Source organism: Sorghum bicolor, chromosome 3, assembly GCF_000003195.3.
Source record: "Sorghum bicolor cultivar BTx623 chromosome 3, Sorghum_bicolor_NCBIv3, whole genome shotgun sequence".
In the NCBI taxonomy this organism is placed as follows: Eukaryota; Viridiplantae; Streptophyta; class Magnoliopsida; order Poales; family Poaceae; genus Sorghum; species Sorghum bicolor.
In genome coordinates, this window is record NC_012872.2 from 60,573,727 (window position 1) to 60,595,349 (window position 21,623).

At 46.7% G+C, this 21,623-nt stretch overlaps 3 protein-coding genes across 3 annotated transcripts; 1 reads left to right on the top strand and 2 right to left on the bottom strand.

The window, feature by feature from the left end:
• On the bottom strand, nucleotides 380–1,912 carry LOC8057564 (mitogen-activated protein kinase kinase kinase 2). Its single transcript, XM_002458320.2, has one exon. It carries the CDS (start codon nucleotides 1,805–1,807, stop codon nucleotides 395–397), a length of 1,413 nt encoding a protein of 470 aa, XP_002458365.1. The 5' UTR covers nucleotides 1,808–1,912; the 3' UTR covers nucleotides 380–394.
• Nucleotides 7,665–9,227, bottom strand: LOC8068066 (mitogen-activated protein kinase kinase kinase 3). The gene has a single exon (XM_002458321.2). It carries the CDS (start codon nucleotides 9,169–9,171, stop codon nucleotides 8,110–8,112), a length of 1,062 nt encoding a protein of 353 aa, XP_002458366.1. The 5' UTR covers nucleotides 9,172–9,227; the 3' UTR covers nucleotides 7,665–8,109.
• Nucleotides 16,302–18,284, top strand: LOC8068067. Its single transcript, XM_002456163.2, has 4 exons — nucleotides 16,302–16,597; nucleotides 16,709–16,928; nucleotides 17,088–17,133; nucleotides 17,808–18,284. The coding sequence occupies exons 1-4, from the start codon at nucleotides 16,471–16,473 to the stop codon at nucleotides 17,886–17,888; spliced, it is 474 nt and encodes a 157-aa protein (XP_002456208.1). The 5' UTR covers nucleotides 16,302–16,470; the 3' UTR covers nucleotides 17,889–18,284.

Consider the following 21,623-nt stretch of genomic DNA (forward strand, 5'->3'; position numbering starts at 1 on the left):
GGCGAGGCTGCTGCTGTGCTGCAACGCATCGGATCTCCCACCCAAAATTGAGAATCTTGGCGTTGACATCCCGTAGGACAAGTGATGTCCACCCAGACATCGCAGCGGAGCATGTGCAGGCGTGACGTCATGCTGGCTCGTCGGCCGTCGCCATCATCGCGCTAGCATTTTTTTTATTGTGATTGGCCCTTCTTTCCAGCATGGCCGTACGGCAAAACCGCACGGCGGAAGGACCTGCCTACTTTGCTAACGAGGGACGCTACGCTCGGAACGGGTTGCCGTCGACGCACGAGTTCGACGACCGTGACGAAGTTGGCCTCGCCGGCGCCAGTGGTGTGGTGCTTAACGAAATCGACTTCTTTTTTCCCAGCTGTCCTGTGATCGCACGTTAGGTTTAGGCATATGCACATGAGGTGTACGGGGCCGTGCCAACCAGCAGGTGATCTCGAGAAGGAAAATTTTTTTTAACGAAATTTCGTTTCATTGTTGTTGTTATTACTACTCTGTTTCTGTTACAAGCGCGGTGGGATTCCACCTTTCCTATCCCGTCATCATGGACGCCTAAATGCGTAGGCAAGTAACTTCCCTGGCTAATGGTGGTGGCACCAGCTACCACCGCTCCTGCAATGCGCGACGGGAGACGATGTAGATGGACACTGACATCTGCGGCGCCGGCGGCGACGAATTGATGCTCCAGCTCTGCTGCATCTGACGGCTCCGCCCAGACGAAGTAGTCCGCGACATCCGCCGTCGCTGCCGGTGGTGCGTCGACGGTTCCCGAGCGGTCGTCGTCCTGGAGGTCGATCCAGCCTTCCTCGGAGTCCCAGTCAGGCAGCGCGGAGGCGGCGCACGCCAATGCGCCGATCCTCTCGGCCGCGCCCGTCGACATCTCGTCCGCTCCGTCGTCGTCCTCGGTGTCCGAGTCCCAGAACGCGTCGTGCAGCGTGCTCTTGGGGGACGGGAACAACGCCTGCTGCTTCGCCGGCTGCGCGTCCTGCAAGTCGCGGGCGGCGGCGGAGGAGGAAGCGACGAACGGGTGCGCCACGAGCTGGGCCGCCGTGGACCGGGCGCTGGCGTGCCTCTTGAAGCAGCCGGCCAGGAAGTCCTTGGCCTCCGCCGACAGCCACGCGGGCACCTCAGGCACGGCGTCCGTGTACCCGATCCGGTGGATCGCGGCGAGGAGGTCGTCCATGTCGCTCCAGGGCGCGCGGCCCGTGGCCATCTCGATGACCATGCACCCGAGCGCCCAGACGTCGGCGGCGGGTCCTTGCTCCTGCCCGCGCGCCACCTCGGGGGCCATGAACGCCGGTGTGCCCCCGACGGGCCGCGTCGAGGAGACGGGCCTCGCGCACCCGAAGTCGGTCAGCCTGGCGCGGCCGTCGCCGCCGATCACCACGTTCCGGGCCTTGACGTCCCCGTGCACGAGCGACCGGCCGTGGAGGTACGCCAGCGCGCGCGCCACGTCCCCGGCGTAGGCGCGGATGTCGCGCTCGTCCAGGCGGCCCCCGCTGCTCCGGGCGGCCTCGTCGGCCAGCGACCCGCCGGGCGCGAACTCGAGGAAGAGCTGGTACTCGCCGCCCGCCGCGGCGCGGGAGCCCAGGAACGGCACGATGTGCGGCGAGGACAGGCCCTGCAGGACGCGGCCCTCCCGCTGCAGCTGCGCCGCGGCGCCCCCGGCGGCGCACGCCGACTTGACCGCCACCAGCTCGCCCGAGGCCTCGTCGGATGCCAGCCACACCACGGCGCCCGACGCGCCGCGGCCCAGCGTGCGCACGCGCCTGAGCTGCTTCGTCATCGTCATCACCATGGATGGAATTCGGATGGGAACTGTGGAGTCTGAGAGAATGGAATCGCAGGAAGAAGCGGATGGGAATTGGTGATGGTGTGTGTGATGTGGTGAGGGGAGGGAGGGGGAGGTGTATTTCTACGGGCAGCGCGGGGGCGTTGAACACGTGCGGAAATCGAGCGGGGGGGAGGAGGGAAATGGCCGCGTGCGTGCGTTTGTTTCTGTGCGCTGCGCGCGGCTGCCTATGCCTGTGACTCTGAGGGAAAAGCCGCTCGTCGCCCGCCTACCAGTAGTGCCCGTGGCTGGCTGCAAAGGAAGGTGTAACGAACTTGTAGGAGCGGATCTGGTCGTGGGGTTTTCGGTCTGTTTCCGGCGTTTTTCCTGCTGCCTTTTACTAGGTGCGACGACGGGTCGTGATCGTCCGGCCGCGGCCTCGCTCGCAGCCGGGCAGGTGCGTGCATCCCTCTGGACACTTGGCCGCCGCCCACCCGCCCGGCCGGGTCTGATTGGCAGCCAGCCACGTGCAGAGCCGGCTGGCTGCTGGGTGGGTCCTGTGACCACTACTACTAGTTGTAGTTCCGTTTGCCTCTCACATGTCTCGCTGCTCCAGCGGATAAGGCCTGGGTCTGATGTGCTGGAACAAGTGATGATCCGTCGCGTTACGCTCTCTATCTTTTCTTGGATGATCAATCATGCCGCATACTACCTTCACTTCGTGGGTAACGTCACGGCGCGGTTTCCGGTTTCATCATCGATCCCAAACTCCTCTCGCGACGTGGATGCGTTCCGGGGAGAAGAGGCGCTGCCGTGGGGGGAAAGGCGATCGATCGAGCGAGCCCGCAGGGGCAGGCAGGCATGGCGTCTCAGGCAGGCACAGCATGCATGGTTTTTGTTCGGCGGACGGCAGTGGCGCGCGAGTGCGAGGTGTCGACTTACGCTGACCCCGGCCAGCATATTCCGCCGTTTAGAGGATAAGCTCGCCGGATCTTTCATCTTCCATGTGCTCCGGCACGCGGGTTTTGGCTAAATGATGGTTACGCATTTTTTTTATATTGTTTTTCTGCCAAGAGCTTTACAACGTATAAGCACATGCACGGCATCATGTCAACGGATCTACCCAGTTGTCACCGTCGCGCGTCTACTGTAACTGGAATCATGGCCAAAAGCTAGCTAGTACATCTTTCTATTGTTTTCCGCCGAGGTATAAAGAAACCCAACGCTAGATTGCCGGAGTTAGATTTCTTACTTCCGGTCATAAAAACACTAGCAAGATAGTCGCAGAAAAAAAAAAACCTAGCTAGATGGCCGCGCAAATTGCACGGACAGATAGTTTTTTCCTCATTAAATATTTAGACTTTGTTATTATCTTATCTTAACACTATTAATTGGCGGTTCCATGTTAATTTTCACCATATATATATATATATATATATGCTCAAGAAAAGATAATATTTAAAATTCCCACAATAATAAAATATATTTCACCTTTAATTTGGTAGATTATAATCAACACTCCAATAACAGCCAATTGGATCTATTATCTTATATAAAAAAAATTAACCACCACTGTTATTATGAAAACTGAATAAAGTAACCTCTAAATTTGCATCAAAATTACTCACGCTATCATTATGAAAGATAATTTAAAATAAACCCCCCTAAATTTGTAACTGAATTACCCATGTTTATCATTATGAAAGATAATTCAAAATAATCCTCTAAATTTGCATTTTATTATAATATATACTGTTGTGAAGACAATTCAAAATAATCCCCTGAATTTGTATCTAAACTACCCGCGTATGTCATTATGCAAATAATGTAAATTATCCCTAAAGTTACATTCAAATTACTCATATGTGTTATTATTAAAGGTAATATAAATAACATCTTTTAATTTGTGTCTAAATTATTTACATCACCTATGACAAAAAGAAACGAATTCAGTATCTATAAAGTATACTGTATATATTTTTAAATCACACACTTCTACCATTATTAAAAGTAAACATAGTGTTGTGTTCCACCATGTAGACCAAGTAAACATTAGCAAACCACATAGCAATGATACTAACAAATTGACTTTAAATAAATTATATTAATATTCCATGATAATATAAGTTGTTATTTTAAATAAGTTTATACATTTGGCTAAAAATTTGTCATATTAATATTAGCAATTAAAATTTAAGAACTCTATGCTTTATAAAGCAATACTACTACCCAAATTTATTGATATAACAAATTCAACATCTTGAGTGACACTGTGCAAGCTGAAACTACTATTTATGCTAATGTAGGACATAATGGGTAGCCTAAATCTAGAATCTTCTTTAATAAAATATTGTTTTTGAATAAAAGATATGGCAAGCATTAGAGTTTTAACTTAACATGTGGTTTGAAAAATAGCTACAACCAGATTCAAAAATTAAATTAAAAATATGGATTCATGGTACAGATACAATAAGAGTTTATATAACTTAAGCTTATGTTTTAACTAAATAAATATCATGCTAAAAAAGCTAAATCCTAAAAGTTTTAACTAAATTCTTTCAGTGGAACTTCCATGTTTGTGAATCGGGAATTTAGTTTTAGTCAAACTATCTAAATTGACCTAATGTACATAAAAGAACATTAATATTTACGACACTAAATAGGTGTATTATAGAAATGTAGTAAAACTAATGATATTAGTTTAGCATCAAGATATATTGATATTTTTTATATGAACTTAGTCAAGCTCAGGATATTTCACTAAATTGTATTCAATGGATGCAGTACTCTAGCAAGTGATGGGTGGTCCTTGCCACTACCGCAGGTCCACAACTCACAAGTGTACCATGCCAATCATACTTGCATTGTTGTAAAGAATTCCAACTCGACTTAATTAATCTGCTTATTGTATCCGCAAGAAAGCTCAAACAACTCCTCAGACTTCTTTAGGTAAAGTTCCTAACACCAACCGTCCAACCGTACCTCACCTCTCCACACTACTGACCTCATATTTGTATTTCTAGTTAAACATGCTGCTGCTGCTTACAAATCTTTGTTGCTTTATGCACGTGCCTGCGAGTTTTGTCTCGCTTATACACACCAATTTTGTTATACAGCATACAAACTACTTTAAGCTTGTATAAATTATCTCTTGTGAGTTGTTCTTTAGTTGTGCTAGTTGGTTGTCTATAATTGTTGATTGAAAATTTACCAACCTGAAATACTGCATCTCCTTTTAATTTTTTTCATCATCAAGGTTCAGTTTCGTATGGTGAACCGGACGTTTCAGGCAATCTAAGCTGAATGGCGACCTGGAAAACAGTTGAATTCTATTTGAGTCGTTGGATGTTGATGCTGACGAAGTTGGTTCAGGAAAGTCACACAAAATTGTACACGATTCCAACATACAATCTTAGGGCCCGTTCGGTTACAATAGAAACAGCCCTTGAATTAATCCAGCTATAATGTTTATATAATTTTGACTAGCATTTCTGCCAGAAATTTTTCCAGATGCTCATTCCTGGTGTAACGAACGGGCCCTTAAGAAATTAGGCACTCGTTTTTTTATATTAAGAGAAACGAATAGCAGTGTTGAAACACCATCTTACCATCTATAGAAATAGAGGATCTTACACTGTAACAAATCTCCTATATTATAGGCATATGAAATCAAAATCGATTTCCGACGCTTCTCTCCGATGAAGCATTTAGGTTTAAACCGTCGGTGCTCTGCGGGCTTAGAAACTAGAAAGAGATTTGGAGGAGGCAAGCTGGCCAGATAGAGGAGGTGAGCACGGGAGGACAGCGGCAAGGCTGCCTTCGGCTGTAGGCAGAGGAGGATGGCAATTCGGCTAGGCAAAGACAGGGTAGGCACAGGGACAAAGATAAAGGCAGAATTTAAACGAGGGATTGAAACAATCAACAATAATGTATGACGAAATACATACAGGACTAGAATACTATCTCTAAGAGTTTGCTATCTTTTACTTGACAAATTTTATGTTTTGCCAACTCCCAAAACAATATGTCAAATAAAAAAAAGTTGTCTCCAAAAGTTTGCTATTTTTAACTTGCCATAACCAAAAAAAAAAAAAAAGCCCATTCTTTTTACCGGTCAACAGTACATCGCGACTCATATCCTTCACACGAGATTGACGTCGCCGGCCATCTGCTCCACCGCCATCTACTCCCTGTGCTGCAATGTTTTTTTCCTCTGCTGGCCATGAGCTATATTATTGTGATGGACATGAGCTAGTAGTATTTATAGCAGGGTTTTATTCACAAATCACGAAGAGGAGCAAACACTCAACGTCCTTTCGGCAAGAGACAAGGACCTGCAACAACAGGTGGCTTGGATTAAATTAAGCGTCACGAGGAGGAGCAGACAACCGTCGCTTTTATGTACCAGGAGCATCACTCTCGCGCGCAGGAAACTCCGATGCGTAGTGGATGCGCGTGCGCATATATGCGCATGCGGAGGGGAAGGATGTCAAATTCCCAAAATTGCTAAGTTGATTTGCCGGAGAGTAAAATTTTTTGTTTTGTCAAATTTTCAAAGATGGCAACCTCATTTAGCAAACTCTTGGAGATGCTATGAACAAGTGTTACAATAAAAAAATAAATAAAAACTAAAAAAAGAACACTAAATATTTTATAGGAAAAAAGGAACAAAATTAATTAGCACTAAGTCTCTGGGGTTCGCCCTATCAACCCAATTCTTAGGCAAAAGAAAAGAATCACGATAATAACGTGAACAAACTAATAAGACAAGAAAGACTAATCCCAAATAATATATATGTTATTAGAGATATATTATTGAGAGAGAGAGCAAATAAGAAAACACTTATTACATTTAACTAGCTAATTAGAAGGTGTACTATAAGGATGAACTATATGTTTGGTAGACATTATAGAAAGAACAACAGATCGAGAAAATAATAGAAAGATTAAATCTTAATTGTATAAGATGATTAGACGTGTGAGTGCAGGTCCGCGAGCTAGCAGCACAATCTGTTTCAATCTTGTAGTCACTTAGTTATCCTTCGTGTGTTGGGTGTTCTAGGTTAGCTCTTGGTAATCAGGGTGTTACCGAGGCTTTTTTTTTAATAAACTCTGTCTGCTTAATGAAAAACGTACTTCGACATGGTCTCTAAAAAATAAAAAATAAGATAATTAGACATGTACTGCAGTGATGAACTAGACATTTGGTAGGCAGTAATAGAATAGAAAGAACAAAATAGATGGAGAAAATAATAAGAAAACTAACTCTTAATATACAAAATTAGACAAAAAACAAAACATGAATAATATTATTAGCTAGTTAATTAGAGTATTATGTAGCTAATTAAGAAGATATATATTGTGGGGGTTACAGGATGTAGGGCGCGGGGGAGGGGGGGTTCTCAACCTGCTCCCTCAGCCAGCACGGGGACAATTCGACAGGTTATATTAGCGTCGCAAAGGAAGGGGCCACACATGGTTGTTGGGAGGCCGCCGAGAACAGATATTAGTCAATGGTAGGCATAGGCATGCGTGAAACATGTGGGGCTAATGTTGAAGAACAACTCAAGGTAGAAGATGAACATAAACCATTCAACCTAAATATATCAAATCCCATATTCTGAATCCAACAAAGTAGGTCAAGGATTGTGCTGCTACTACATTTGTTCATCAATTGTAGCATTTAGATCAAACCCTTGAGCACTTTGTATTATATCTACACTAGGACCTTGTTTGGATGTAGTTGGATTTGCATCAATCTACATGTGTTGGAGTAAATTAGTGTAAAACTTGAACTAAATTCCACCCCAACACGTGTGGATTGAGGTGAATCCAACAACATCCAAGGCTTAGGTGGGAACGTCGAAACAACATTCACGCAAAATGCATGAAAATGTCCAAATTGACACGAAATCAGATTTATCTTCTATTTTGGTTACAAGGACAATCGAGTTCCAGTGTTTCGCCCCAGAGACTGGCAACCGGGCGCAAATACTCTACATCGCTGCCTACAATAAGCCTAAAATGTCTCTGGCACTTTACAAAATCGGCAGCAATTCCTACATTTCTGCATGCGCTCATCCTAGGATGTCTGGCACTTAGCAAAAATATCTCTAATACCTACATTGTTGCCTACCGCTGCGCTAGGATGTCTCTGGCACTTAATAGAGTCATAAAAAATCCCTACATTGCCTCCTGCTTGGACAGGCGAATGTCTCTGCTGGCACTTGATGGAATCATCTCTAACTCCTACACTGTGTGCAGCAAATCTACTAGCACCTTCCACGATGACGATGTGGAGATCATCAACCACCGCGGCATCCAATGCTTCATTCCCTAGGGCAAAACCAGCGCCGGCCGACACCGTGGCTGCCGGTGCCTCGGAGACCCGGGAGCAGTCGCCCCGCATTGATCCAGCCTTCCTCCAACTCCCATTCAGGCAAGCCCGAGCCGAGGTTTGCCAGTGAGCTGATCCTTTTGAATGCTCTCTCAGAGGTCTCCTCACCCTCGTCGTCAGACTCCCAAAATGCCGCATTGAGTGTGCTGTTGGGGGACGCCCAGTCATGCTTTGTCGGATCGACATTGCCAATGCATGAGGCAGACGCGAGGAACGGGTGCTCCAGTAGCTGTAATGCCGTGGGCCGGTTGCGAGGGTCTCTTGCTAGGCACATGCGCAAGAAGTCCTTCGCCTGCGCTGGCAGCCACGCGGGCAGCTCCGGGACCTCATCAGTGTAGCCGATCTTGTGAACGACGGCAAAGACGTCGTCCACGTTGCTCCATGGCGCACGCCCGGTGGCCATTTCAATCACGGTGCAGGCGACCGCCCACACATCCGCCGCCGGCCCCTGCTCCTCCCCGCGCACCACCTCCGGTGCCATGAACGCCGGGGTCCCGCCGATTGGCCGCGACAGGGACGGCTGCGGCTGGACAGACCTCGCGCAGCCGAAATCGGTGAGCCTGGCGCGACCGTCTCCACCGATCACCACGTTCCTAGCCTTGACGTCACCGTGCACCAGCAACCGACCGTGGAGATACGCCAGCCCCCGCACGATGTCTCGTGTGTACGCCTGGACTGCAGGCTGCGAGAGGCAGCGCCCGCAGCTCTGGGCTACCTTGTCGGCCAGCGACCCACCGGGTGCGAACTCGAGGAACAACTGGTATCCCCCGCTTGTGGCGGCATGGGAGCCGAGGCATGGCACGATGTGCGGGGAGCGGAGATTCTCGAGCACCTGCTCCTCGCGCCGTAGCTGTGCCGCTCCGTCGGCGCCAGCAGACTTGACCGCCAAGAGCTGCCCCGAGGTGTCGTCAGAGGCTAGCCATACGACGGCGCCTGACGCACCGTGCCCGAGCGTGCGGACTCGCCTGAGCTGCTTCGCCGCGGAGGCATCCATGTTCTTTCCGTTGTGAAGTTTGGGAGGATCGAGAAATGGGAATGGCCTGTGAAAGCTTTGCGTTTGGAGCAGGAGCCTTTCCTAGAGTAATAACAGGGTGGGGGTGGTCTATTTATAAGGGCCAGCCGGAGGAGCACATGCACATAGAACACATGCGGATGGATGCCGAGAAGCTTGTCCTAGACTCCCGGGAAGAAGAAATTAGGATATTGGCGGCGTGTGTCTCGTGGGCGGCTGCCTAAAAGCCTTCCTGGCGGGCGGAAGGCGTAACGAGCTTGTAGGCGCCCGGTTCTGGGGGGTGCTTTTGCCACACTTTTCCGACATTTCTCCTGCTGCCCATTGCTTCGGACGGGTATTTGCTGCGGTGGCTAATTCCGGCGTTTCTCCTGCAGCCTATTTCTTCTTACGGGTATTGCTCGGTAGCCGCCGCAGCCTCAGGGGCCGAGGCCTGATTGCTAATTGGCGCACCCCTCCTGTTTTGGGCATCGTGAACCCAAATGCTCACGTTATTCACCCTCTCCAGTCTCCATTCTTATTATAGTTGAATTTTTTTGAAACAATGTTTGGACAAATTTGCTTAACCTTACAATTTAACAAAGTTAAAACAGGCGGTCACATTTTCTCTCATCCGATATTGGTGACAAATTTATGTTGATACTGGTGACAAATTTAATTGAATCATATTAATCTTGTTTTATTGTTGTATTAAGCTATTAATCAGAAAGTGATGCAACACCTGGTTATGCCAAGAGAAGGTCACTTCCATAGTAGTGCATCTTAGACTTGCAATTCTACTCCTTTATTCAACGTGGATTATTGCAACTTAAACTTTACATGAATATCATTGTCTTAAAAAAACATAATTATAAGTCTTGTCAAAGTCAAACTATTTTAAGTTTTACTAACTTTTATAGAAAATATTGTCAACAGTATGACTTCAAAATTCAAATAGATATATATAAAATATATTCTATGACAAAAGTAATGATACTTATCTAGTATGATAAAATATTAGTATATTTTCACATAAATTCTACCAAAAATATAACTAATTGACTTACCACATGTGTTTACTTTGACCCTTTCTCTAGCGGAACCAAAAACATCATATAATGCTGAGTACACCACCTATTTGTATAGGTACATATAGGCTAGCTGAAAGATTAGCTTAACATATGAACTTGACCCCACCATCAATTTATGCATTTTGTTGTTGGGGCGACAACGGTGGCGGTGAAAATTTTCTGCTCTCATCGGCTCATTGCACATTCTTCTCCCTCGCGTGCTCAGGTGTTGTCCGCTGTTTGCACTGGCGACGTGCCATGGGAATCTTGTTATGTTGGCCCATGAGCTGGTGGTGCACGTGTTGTGCTTGTTGGGTTGGAGTGCTAGCTATCAGGGTGGCTTAGCATGGTGGGACAATGTATATCAGTGTTGTGTTTTATGGTGGTTACTTGCCTGGTGTTGTTGTCTGGATGATCAGTTTCATGCCGTGGTTCTCTAGTGTTATGTGAAGGTGGAGACCAAATCGAAGACTTAAGGTGCATGTGTCCTTAGTGGAAGAAGATGACTAGGTATAGGCATTGGTGAGTGATTGAAGGGTATGGCTTCTAGGTGGTGATCGAAGGGCGAAGGTTTGGTGGGGGTCATGCGTGGTGACCACGAAGTTGACAAGAAAGTTGACGTAGAAGGAGTTTAGTCAATGGAAGTGCAATGCCAAAGTGACTTGCGTGAGGTGGTGGCGGGCCGGGTGATCCTGCTTAGGTGTAGTTGTTACTGTGCAAGAAGGCTTTCAGATAGCTGTCAAAACCCGAGTGATACTTTTGCTTTCTTCAATGAGATGGAGTTGTCATGATCTTTGATGTACAAGGCTGCATCTCAATGGACATAATCGATGTGGTGAAGACCTGTCACCTGAGGCAATTGCTCATGTATTGGGTTAGCAGTTTGTAGTGTACTATGGCGGCTAACCGTGCATGTGGCAGGGGATAATTTGGTGTGGGACAACTCTGAGAGGTGATGCAATCAGATCTGATGATGTGGCGACTACACAACTTGCAGCAGACTGCAACTAGCTCCGTATAGTAGTGACCGACTTGGCGCAAGGCATCGTCGATGGTGGCGTCACAAGTCCGATGGCATTTTTACTTTGACAGTTGTGTCATCCAATGCTAGCGCTACAGTGTGGTGTATGGCTAGAAGACTAGTTTAGTAGTGTGCAGTTGGTGAGTCACACCGAGTGTTGTGCAACATGTGTTTCCATCTGATTGCTGTTGTTAGAGGTTTTCGTTGGACCCGCATCAGGGCATATTCCATCCACGTTTTCATTGGTGAAATGGACGCTTGCCTTCGCTTATGTCTGAACTCACTGCAAATCTTCTGCTTGTCGGTCTTGCACATAAGGCCTGATCACTAGTTTGAATGTTGTTTCGGCTATGGTTTGTGCGGGTGATAAGTCGACTAAAGTTGATTTTTTATGAAAGAAAAATACTGATTGATAAGTTCAAATGACTAGGACATTGCAAATTTTCTCCTCTCCAGCGCTGCAAATTCTCTCCTTTTTGATCCAACAAGCACTCGCTCTTTTTTTTTTCATCTTCAGAAAATCATCACGACTTTTCCGCATTGGAAGAGACTCGGAATAATCAGATCTAGTAGTCACTACACATGGGGTTGAAAACCTGCAACCATTCTTGTGTAAAAACATAGAGAGGTCAGTCAGCACACGTGCAGTCGTGGTGCAGATATGTGATCAGACCAATAGACTGATAGCGTTGACGTCAATCTCGCACTTTTTCTCATGCAAAGACAACAACAGCAAAAGCCAAACGACCAAAAAAAAAAAAACTCTCAGGCTGCGAGTTGCCAAATGGAGCGGCGAGCGCAGGAACAGAACAAGCGTGGATGTTTCGTTTCGTTTCGCCCCCTTCCTCGTTAGCAGTCGGCAGACGGCACACAGGTGAGTCCTGAGTCCTGACCTGTCCTGCCTGCCCCCGGCGGCGGCCGCTCTCCCGGCGACTTGGCGGCCGGCCTCTCCGCTCCGGTCTCAGTCTCACTTGGCCGTTGGAATTTCCAACAGACTGCATCCTGGTCCTTCCAAGAGGTCAACCAGCGGTTCATGCACACAGCACACGCCCTTCGGCGATCTCCACCTTTTTAGGCCTTGTTTACATCTAAAATTTTTTTGGATTTTGATACTGTAGCACTTTCGTTTTTATTTGACAAACATTGTCCAATCATAGAGTAACTAGGCTTAAAAGATTTGTATCGTGATTTATAGATAAACTGTGCAATTAGTTATCTTTTTTTATCTATATTTAATGTTCCATGCAAGTACCGCAAGATTCGATGTGATGGGGAATTTTGTAAAGTTTTGGGTTTTTGGGTGTATCTGCCCTTATTCGACGCACATGTCCTTTTCAGCAAGTGCGTTTTGGCACTGCAATGCAAGCGGGCTGCATGACGGCCCTGACTGATGTGTGGTGGGGACGTGGACGTCCAGGTGCGATTAGCGTTCAGATAACGATCTGCAAGATTGGGACAAAAATAAAATATCACGGATCAATCAGTTACCATTTTCTGATTCCACGCTGGCTCTGCTCAAGATTTTTCAGAGACTTGGGACTTTTCAGGTCACCTTCTTCTTTCTTTAGACAACCAATTGCTTGTGTTTTGAAGAGGTAGAATGAACTTTTCTTCCTTTTGTACTATAAAACCATTTGCCTGCTAGAAGAGGAAGAGGCAAATTTGTATCTTTGACCTGAGAACAATATGTCTATGAAATGTTTGTAAAACGAAGGGCAATTTTGACAACTAAACTACCACCATCCAAGACTAAAATTGGGTAATGTCTGATGATAACCTTTGTGTTTCTGCTCTATGTACTACCTGAAAAGATGAATCAAGAATTCAGCAAAGATCAGCCAGAGTTATAATCTGTTGCATTGAATAATCACTAGCTAGAACCGTCTCTCATCATGTGCAAATTACGTACGTACTGTTTTTTTGCCCGCTCGCCGCCGTTCACGATGACCGGTCTGTGAAGTATGAGAAGCGAGAAAAACTATACAAATAATTGTGCACAAGGATCTGTCAAACTGAACACTGGATTGGATTTCTTTTTTCAGCGCGTCTCCCACTCACCCAGCACTTGGAATTGGAAACAATGGGTACTTTTCAGACAAAGATTTCAGTTTTTCTTAGTTCTAACAATCCGTTTAGGGCTCTAACACTCGAGATAGGAAATGGGACGGAAGGAACGGACGGTTGACTTCACTGTCATGTTGTAGTTGAATAGGAAACCCTATGATAAACAGTCTCAAGTTTCTTTACTATTTGCTTTTCAACAGCACGTTGGGCTTGACTTGACGTAAACCATGCACGTACTAGTTTTTGGGGAAAAAAAACATTGGCCATGATGTAACACCTGGCCCAGAGCTTAATAGGATTAATAGAAGACTCATACCAACAAGTTGCAACTTCTTTTCCGGAAGCCCATCTCCAAAGAACTCTAAAGTTAAGCGTGCTTGGCCTGGAGCAATTTAGGGATGGGTGACCGACCGGGAAGTACTTCCCGGGTGCGCGCGAGTGAGGACAAAGTGTGCAGAAAAGACAAAGTGTTGGTCTGTGGGGACTGACTATATCCTAGAAAAGCTGCCAGATGTAAGTGGGCCCGGCCTCGTAGAGGCGGGACGTTACAGAATGGTATCAGAGCCGACCCTCGCGGTTTCACGGGCGCGTGTGTCGCAGTTGCGCAGGCATGGTGTGCATGGCTGGTGTGGATCCGAAGTGGTCACACAGCATGGCATATGCGCTGGCACTGGATGCACGGACGTGGCCAAGAGGGGACGTTCCTGGCTTGGGGTTGATCGACGAGGACGTCGATCTCTTAAGGGGGTGAGGATGTAACACCTGGCCCAGAGCTTAATAGGATTAATAGAAGACTCATACCAACAAGTTGCAACTTCTTTTCCGGAAGCCCATCTCCAAAGAACTCTAAAGTTAAGCGTGCTTGGCCTGGAGCAATTTAGGGATGGGTGACCGACCGGGAAGTACTTCGCGGGTGCGCGCGAGTGAGGACAAAGTGTGCAGAAAAGACGAAGTGTTGGTCTGTGGGGACTGACTATATCCTAGAAAAGCTGCCAGATGGACAAAGTGTGCAGAAAAGACGAAGTGTTGGTCTGTGGAGACTGACTATATCCTAAAAAAGCTGCCAGATGTAAGTGGGCCCGGCCTCGTAGAGGCGGGACGTTACACATGACCATGAATCTGCGTACTGAATGCGGCGCCTTGGAAAGCCTAGCGCACGTTTATGTTGGCTATAGGCTGTTTCTTCATTTTTTTTCCCTTAAAAAAAATTCTTTCACGGCGATTAGGCATGGCTGGTGTCCATTGCTGTGCCAATGTGCCATGGGGGCGCATGTCACGATACAGTCGTATGAAACCAAAGTATTCCCCCTCACTGGTTGAAGCATTTAACGAAATTATCAACGTTTTGCTACTTTCTCTAAATTGTTCACTTTAGCTTTGCACCCAATCCCAGTCCAAACTTATCTTATACAGTAACTGAAATGAAGGGAGTGCGTAACATTTGTGTGTGTTTGTGTTTGCAGTTGTAGCAGTAGCATCGGCATCGCCAACTTTGAAAAGATTTGAGAAAGTTGACCTCTGTCTGATTCTCCCGTCTCTATTGGGCCAAGCGACTGAACATGGGCAATCCCAATCCCACTCCGTGGGCCGGCATTGGCATGCGGCGGTTTCGTCGATGGCCCGGCCCACGGTAGTTAAGTGTGTGGTTCGCAATCGCGGGCCATAGTTACTTAGTTTCGGCCCGCTTGTCGCCTACAGGTCTGAGAGCTCCCTCGTCTCGTGCGGCCCTGCTGCTACATTGCGAAACTCAGGCATTCACCAGTGTGTGTGTGTGATCCTTAAAAAAAAAGGCCATTCACCAGTGTGTTTCCAGTTGTCACGGTAGAAAATCAGCCCTGTAACTTGTTTATCTTTCTCGTCCATTCGTTTGTTTGGACGGTGCATGTGCATCCGGTTAGCAACTGGAATATACGACAAGATAAAAGTAAACCAGGTTAAGTTCATGATAAACTCTAGCACAGTACCGGCTGCAGCTGTAGCACGTACTGGTTGCCGGTTGCAGTTTTGTATTCTCTTCGAACGAAACTCCTGGAAAAAAGACAGGTGATGGAGTGTCTGAACCGAAAGGAACAGAGGGACGGCAAGATGGGTTTAAACACCTGGCGCTGAAATCTGACAAAAAGAACTCCTACAAATTTTCTAACCGAGGGAATCGAAAGAAGGTGGCTTTATTTCTCAGTCAGAAAAGCAACTACCAGCAGGTAGGGGATTCTGGCTATCCAAAGGCAAAAAGTGGACCCTTCTGCTCCAGTTTTAAACTCTTATCTCATTATTATCGTTTATTAAGTGGCAGAAGAGATTCGAACAATGCTTTTCAAATTTTCACCCCACTGCTATGGCATTCCTACCTTCACCGCTAGGATTTGCTGCCGTCCACACGTACGCTGAATGTTCTTGTTCAGATTTCTGTCATCTATCCAATCTGACCGTCGATTTTGTGACCTGTATGACGAGTGACGACAGACCGGACAGAGAGACCACAGCATCTTCATCGTTCTGCTAACAGCGCTTGGCATCTCCGAGACGTGCGTCCCAACGTCTCCCAAACACTCACGGATTCCATGGCCAAATCCAGCGCGTTTTCTTCTTCTTTGCTGTAAAGGAATAAATAAAGTCCCTGATGCCCTGAACCCAACTGAAAGGATCGATCAAAGGCTGTACCTGTCCAGCACATCGGAGCTAGCCATCCGTAGTTGTTCCAAGCTTCCTGACCAACAGAGGGATCTCTGACGACCGATAGATAAGCTGAATCTGAAAGCCCCGACCGCGGGGTTAGCGCTAGCTTCTTGCCTTGAGCATCACGTTTGTCACAGGCCGGCCGGCTGTTCATGCAGCCAACGGAAGCAAGGAACAAAGCTATTGGCCAGATAGCTAGCTACCCTATCTCATACTCTAGTCTAGTAAAAAAAAAATGAGTATTTGCATCGCGTTTCTTCATCGGCGGTGCTCGCGTGTGTGTGTATATATACGGGGTGCACCCTGCAAGCTAGCTCAAGCCAGCAGAAACACAGTACGTAGAGGAGGCGTAGAGCGAGCTAGCAGCTAGCTAGGAGAGCGATCGAGCTCAACCCGTTTTCAGTCGATCGAGCTCGTTTTGGCCATCGACGATCATCAGTACAGTCAGCTCGATCAGCTGTTAATTAGGGATCCATGGCGAACGAGGGCATGAAGCCGGTGGCAGGCCTCCTCCTGGTGCTCAACTTCTGCATGTACGTCATCGTGGCGGCGGTGGGCGGCTGGGCCATCAACCACGCCATCAACTACGGCTTCTTCATCGGTAATGACTCCTAGCTCCCTGTCCCTGCTTTGCTCTACATGGCGCTGTTCCCATGTCGTCGATGGTTTCATCAAGCTGACCAGCCAGTAATTCTTTGACGACTATGCACAGGCACCGGCCTGGAGCTCCCGGCTCACTTCTCCCCGATCTACTTCCCCATCGGGAACGCGGCGACAGGGTTCTTCGTCATCTTCGCCGTCATCGCCGGCGTCGTCGGCGCGGCATCGGCGCTCGCGGGCTTCCACCACGTCCGCGCCTGGAGCGCCGAGAGCCTGCCCGCCGCGGCCTCAGCCGGCTTCGTTGCCTGGACGCTCACCCTGCTCGCCATGGGGTACGTAATTATTTACTGCATTACATTACACGCGAGTCAGCATATTTAATGTGCATAAAACTCTAATAACTTAAGACTGGCCTTATGTTTTCTGATGTGTTGGTGATCGATTTGCTGACCTGTTTCCCTGTGTCTTGGCAATTTGGTTGTTGGTTTCAGATTGGCGGTGAAGGAGATTGAGCTGCACGGCAGGAATGCCAGACTGGTAAGCTTATTTTTTAGATCAAAGACCGATTGGTCCTGCTTTTTATAGAAAGCAAAAGGTATTGCTGGGGTAATCAGCTTACAAAAAGGTTCAAGAACGTGCAGATTGCACACTCCTCTTAACAGTAACAGTTTAGGGAAAGGAACTTAACAAAAGATTACATCAAAGCTTTATGAACTCTCCACTTCAGAGACTAGCCCTTTCCTCTCTTTTTCTTGAGCATTTTAACTCTCCACTTCTCTGCTACACCACTAATCTTGGACGCTTTACGTCAAATTCTTGAAAGTCGTTCCACCGTCTTCGAAATCCAGCCTTTTTCTTTCTCCTTAAGTAGAATGCTCCATTTCTGCATGAAGATAATTGATCGATGCACCACCACATTAGGGTTCGAAATAACCTTGTTGTTGAAAACAAAATCATTACGAATTAACCATAAGCTCCAGCAAATACAAGCAAGCAAAAAGATCATCTTCAAACTTGGTGTATCTCCTCTACCACAGCTGGTAAGCTTATCGATCGATGGCCAATTACACTCACACTATTTGATTGATTACTAGAAGATGTGTACTGAAATAAATCTGCAAGAGATTGACATGTAGATACCGGGTTAATTAACTAATTAACTGTGATGAGCTAACTATATATGGCCTTGAAATGATGATCTCTTTGTGCAGATATGCATGGAGTCCTTCACCATCATCCTGTCAGCGACGCAGCTCTTCTACCTGGTCGCCATACACGGAGGCTTGAGATAAAATCATCACATTGGCTGGAGGCAGAGAGTCAGAGACTGGAGAATGAAGATTTATCGGTTCCGTACGTACGTATCGAATTGAGTTGGCGTGCATCGGTCGTTTCAGGCTTCGTCGCTTTGTCGTCGCTGTGGGTTTCTTCCAAGATGGAGACGCAGTACCTATGTGTGTATCTGTTCGTGTACATGTGTGTGTGCTAACTACGTACGCCATTGTGTTGAGAGGCTGCTTGGCTGGTTGATTTTACTAGTTGTATCTCGTCGATTGTACATGCGTCCGATTGGTTACGTCATTCCGTGTGATTCATTGATTGTTTTCGGAGATGGGAAGGCAATATGTGAGTTGTGAGTACTGTTAAATTACATGTCATGATGCAATGATGATGTGGTGGTTACTTGCTCCGGTGTGCAGATAATATCAACGTGAGCATCACTTTTCCCTCTGAGCGACCGAGCCTGATTCTCTTCCGCCTGTAGTGCAACCAAAGTTGATTTGAATTACAAACCACCATAGGCCCAAATGAACGGAAGGGCATCTCAACTATTGGCCCATGCTGGGCATGGGCCGACTAAGGCCCGTAGTTGATACAATACCGGGCAATTAATTTCCCCACTAGGATCTCTTCACCATTGGAAAAAGATGATGTGATCTTCCTCGACTATTGTGTGACTCCGATTTGCCTCCCTCAATCTGAAAACCAAATTTTTACCTCTCTCAAGAGATTTTCACAAATGATATTAGACTTTCACAATAGTTCGTGTAGGTCAATTAGACTTTATATAAAATATAAGAATACTTTTTTCAAAAAAAATCCAAATACTTTTATGAGGCAACATACATTTAAAAATACTAAAATCTGATTCTATCTTAAAAATATCATAAAAAATGTTTTTTTAACTCAGACATAAAATCTTGATCTATGTTTTCTGAGCTAGGCAACATAGTATAGAGCATGATTTTACTAGAAAACACATGAAGTCCAGCATCCCGAGTCCATCCAAACTGTCTTCCTCCTTGACCATGCGCTTCCGGTGCATAGTGTTGTTTTTTAAAAGCCTCTCACCAAGTAATTATTGTATATGTTCTATCGGTAACAATGGGTCCAAAAGTTGTGCATGGTTTTTTTCTAACCTTAAATGTTATGCATGCCCAGCTCCACGATGATACAATTTTTATGTCTCTTCTTTTCATTAATTTCATGCTACCGCACAGAGAAATTTTTACATAACGTCTAATTAAGGATTTGCCTACACCCGTATAAACACTTAACTAATGATGAGTATTTAACTACCCACTGGGTTAGCGGTTAGCCTAACTGCATCCCAACAAGCAGTAGTGGAAGCTCTTCAGCGTCATCAGAGAACACACAGCAAAGAGCATGTGAACTTGTTGCCCAGCAAAGAAAAGAACAAATTTCCATTCTCTCCTTTCCCGCATATAATACATAATCTTTCCTCATCATCAGCTCATCTTGATAGGCCTGATTCTTGTGCTAGGCAAGGCTGCTTTCTTCCTCGCTTTGGCACAAAGTGTGTCGTCTCCAGAAAAGACCTCATATATATATACACAAACACTCAAGAAGAAGCTCGCGGCCCCGACCCGCTCAAGTGTGCGTCAGGCAGCCCGCCCGTCTGCGGTCCCAGTTGCTGAGCGCGCCAAGCTGAAGCTCATGCGCGAGCTGGAATTCGTCAGCGACAATAGGGCGCCGGCACCAGATGCAGCTGTCACGGCGTACGCTCAGCTGTATGGCCATGGCCTCCCTGATGCAGCAGTCAAGGTCCTCCGTGCGGCAACGAAGATGGGGAACAAGGAACTGACCAAGGTGTTGGAAGCCATTGCCGCAGAGGTAGGGACAGCAGAGCTCGAGGCAGCCTAGTGTACTTGTCCAGTGCATCAGTTTCAAGTCTGCAATGTCATCCATGTATCTTAGGTTAGCGCCAGCACCAGCCGGTCTCCAACCGGTCAAGTTAGGATTAATGTTTGATGTTTGTTTCAAGGGCGGAAGGGCTGTGTTTGTATGGTGTGAGCCTAGAATGTTATCCTGGGACAGTGTGGTTTGTGGCTGCTTGGCAGGTGTTTTGTGCTACTTTTTCCAATTAAATTTCAATGGTTTGCTGGTCAACTCCTCTGGCTATGTCTGTAATTTTGATTGTTGTCATTTCTGGTTCAAAAATGAGTGACATCAAGATACTGAACTGGAATGTTCGTGGCCTCAATTGTGGCGCACGGAGAGAAGGGGTTAAAACTCTGCCCCAACCATCATTTGCCTACAGGAGACGAAGCTGGACAGTGTTGACAGATTCCTAGCACTAGAATTTCTGGGTCAGCAATGTATGCAGTTTGAGTACTTACCTGCTGAGCATACAAGGGGGGAGTCATGGTAGCATGGAACCGGGATCTGATATGTGCCGGGGTGACCTCAAAGAAGAGATTCAGTTTGTCAGTGAACTTGACAATGAGAATGACAATGCTACTTTCTTGCTTACATCAGTATATGGACCGAATGAGGACAATCTGAAACTTCAGTTCTTGGATGAGCTGATTGAATGTCATCCAGTTCCTAGGATGCCATGGGTGTGCATGGGTGATTTTAATTTGATATACCTGGCAAGTGATAAAAATAATGATAATATCAACCGAAGAACGATGGGTCTATTCCGCCGGGCCCTAGACGCAAGCGAGTTATTCGAGCTCAGATTGCAAAATAGAAGGTATACATGGAGTAACGGTCGAGTATTGCCAACCCTCGTCCATCTTGATCGCGTTTTCTGCAATAGCGATTGGGATGCGATTTTCCCAGGTGTCTCACTACTGGCAATGTCCAGCTCCCTCTCAGACCACTCACCGCTTCTCCTGTGCAAATACCAACAAGTACCAAGGCCGGCAATTTTCAGATTTGAGCAATTCTGGACCAGAGCGTTGGGTTTCCAGGAAGTTGTGGCCTCAGCATGGAGCATCCCTGCCAGTGGGACGTCGCCAATGATGATCTTCCATAATCGTTTATCTCGCACAGCAACATCATTACGGCAATGGAGCAGGTCACTTTTTAGTGAGGCCCGTGCTCAGCTCTTGCTGGCAAATGAGATAATCCTTAGACTAGACATTGTGCAGGAGTCTAGAACTCTAACCCAGCAGGAACAAGAGCTACATAAGAGACTGAAATCAAGGGTGTTGGGTTGGGCCGCCGTCGAACGATCTCGCCAGAGACAATGTTCACGCCTTATACAACTAAAAGAGGGCGATGTCTGTACGAAGTTCTTTCATCAGAAAGCCACCGGTCGACGGAAGAGAAATCTAATCTGCTACCTCAAATCTGAGACTGGGAGCATTGTCTGGAATCACTCAGAGAAGGAAGATATCCTCTATAGATATTTTAGAGGAATTTTAGGAAGTCAACCAAAAAGACCAGTCTCTCTAGATTGGGAAAGACTTAACCTCAGTCGGATCAATGATCCTTCAATGGACCTGCCTTTCACTGAGGAAGAGATTGCAAACACAATTAGAGAATTGCCTGCGGAAAATGCCCCTGGACCAGATGGCTTCACGAGGACATTCTACAAGTCTTGCTGGCCAATTATCAAACATGATCTCATGGCCGCTGTGCAGTGCTTCTACCACCTCAGAGCTGGACCGCTTGAGCACCTGAATGGGGCGCTGATTGTCCTCATTCCCAAAACTGAAATCCCAGAGCAAGCAAGCGACTTCAGGCCGATCAGCCTTATTAACTCCTTCGCAAAA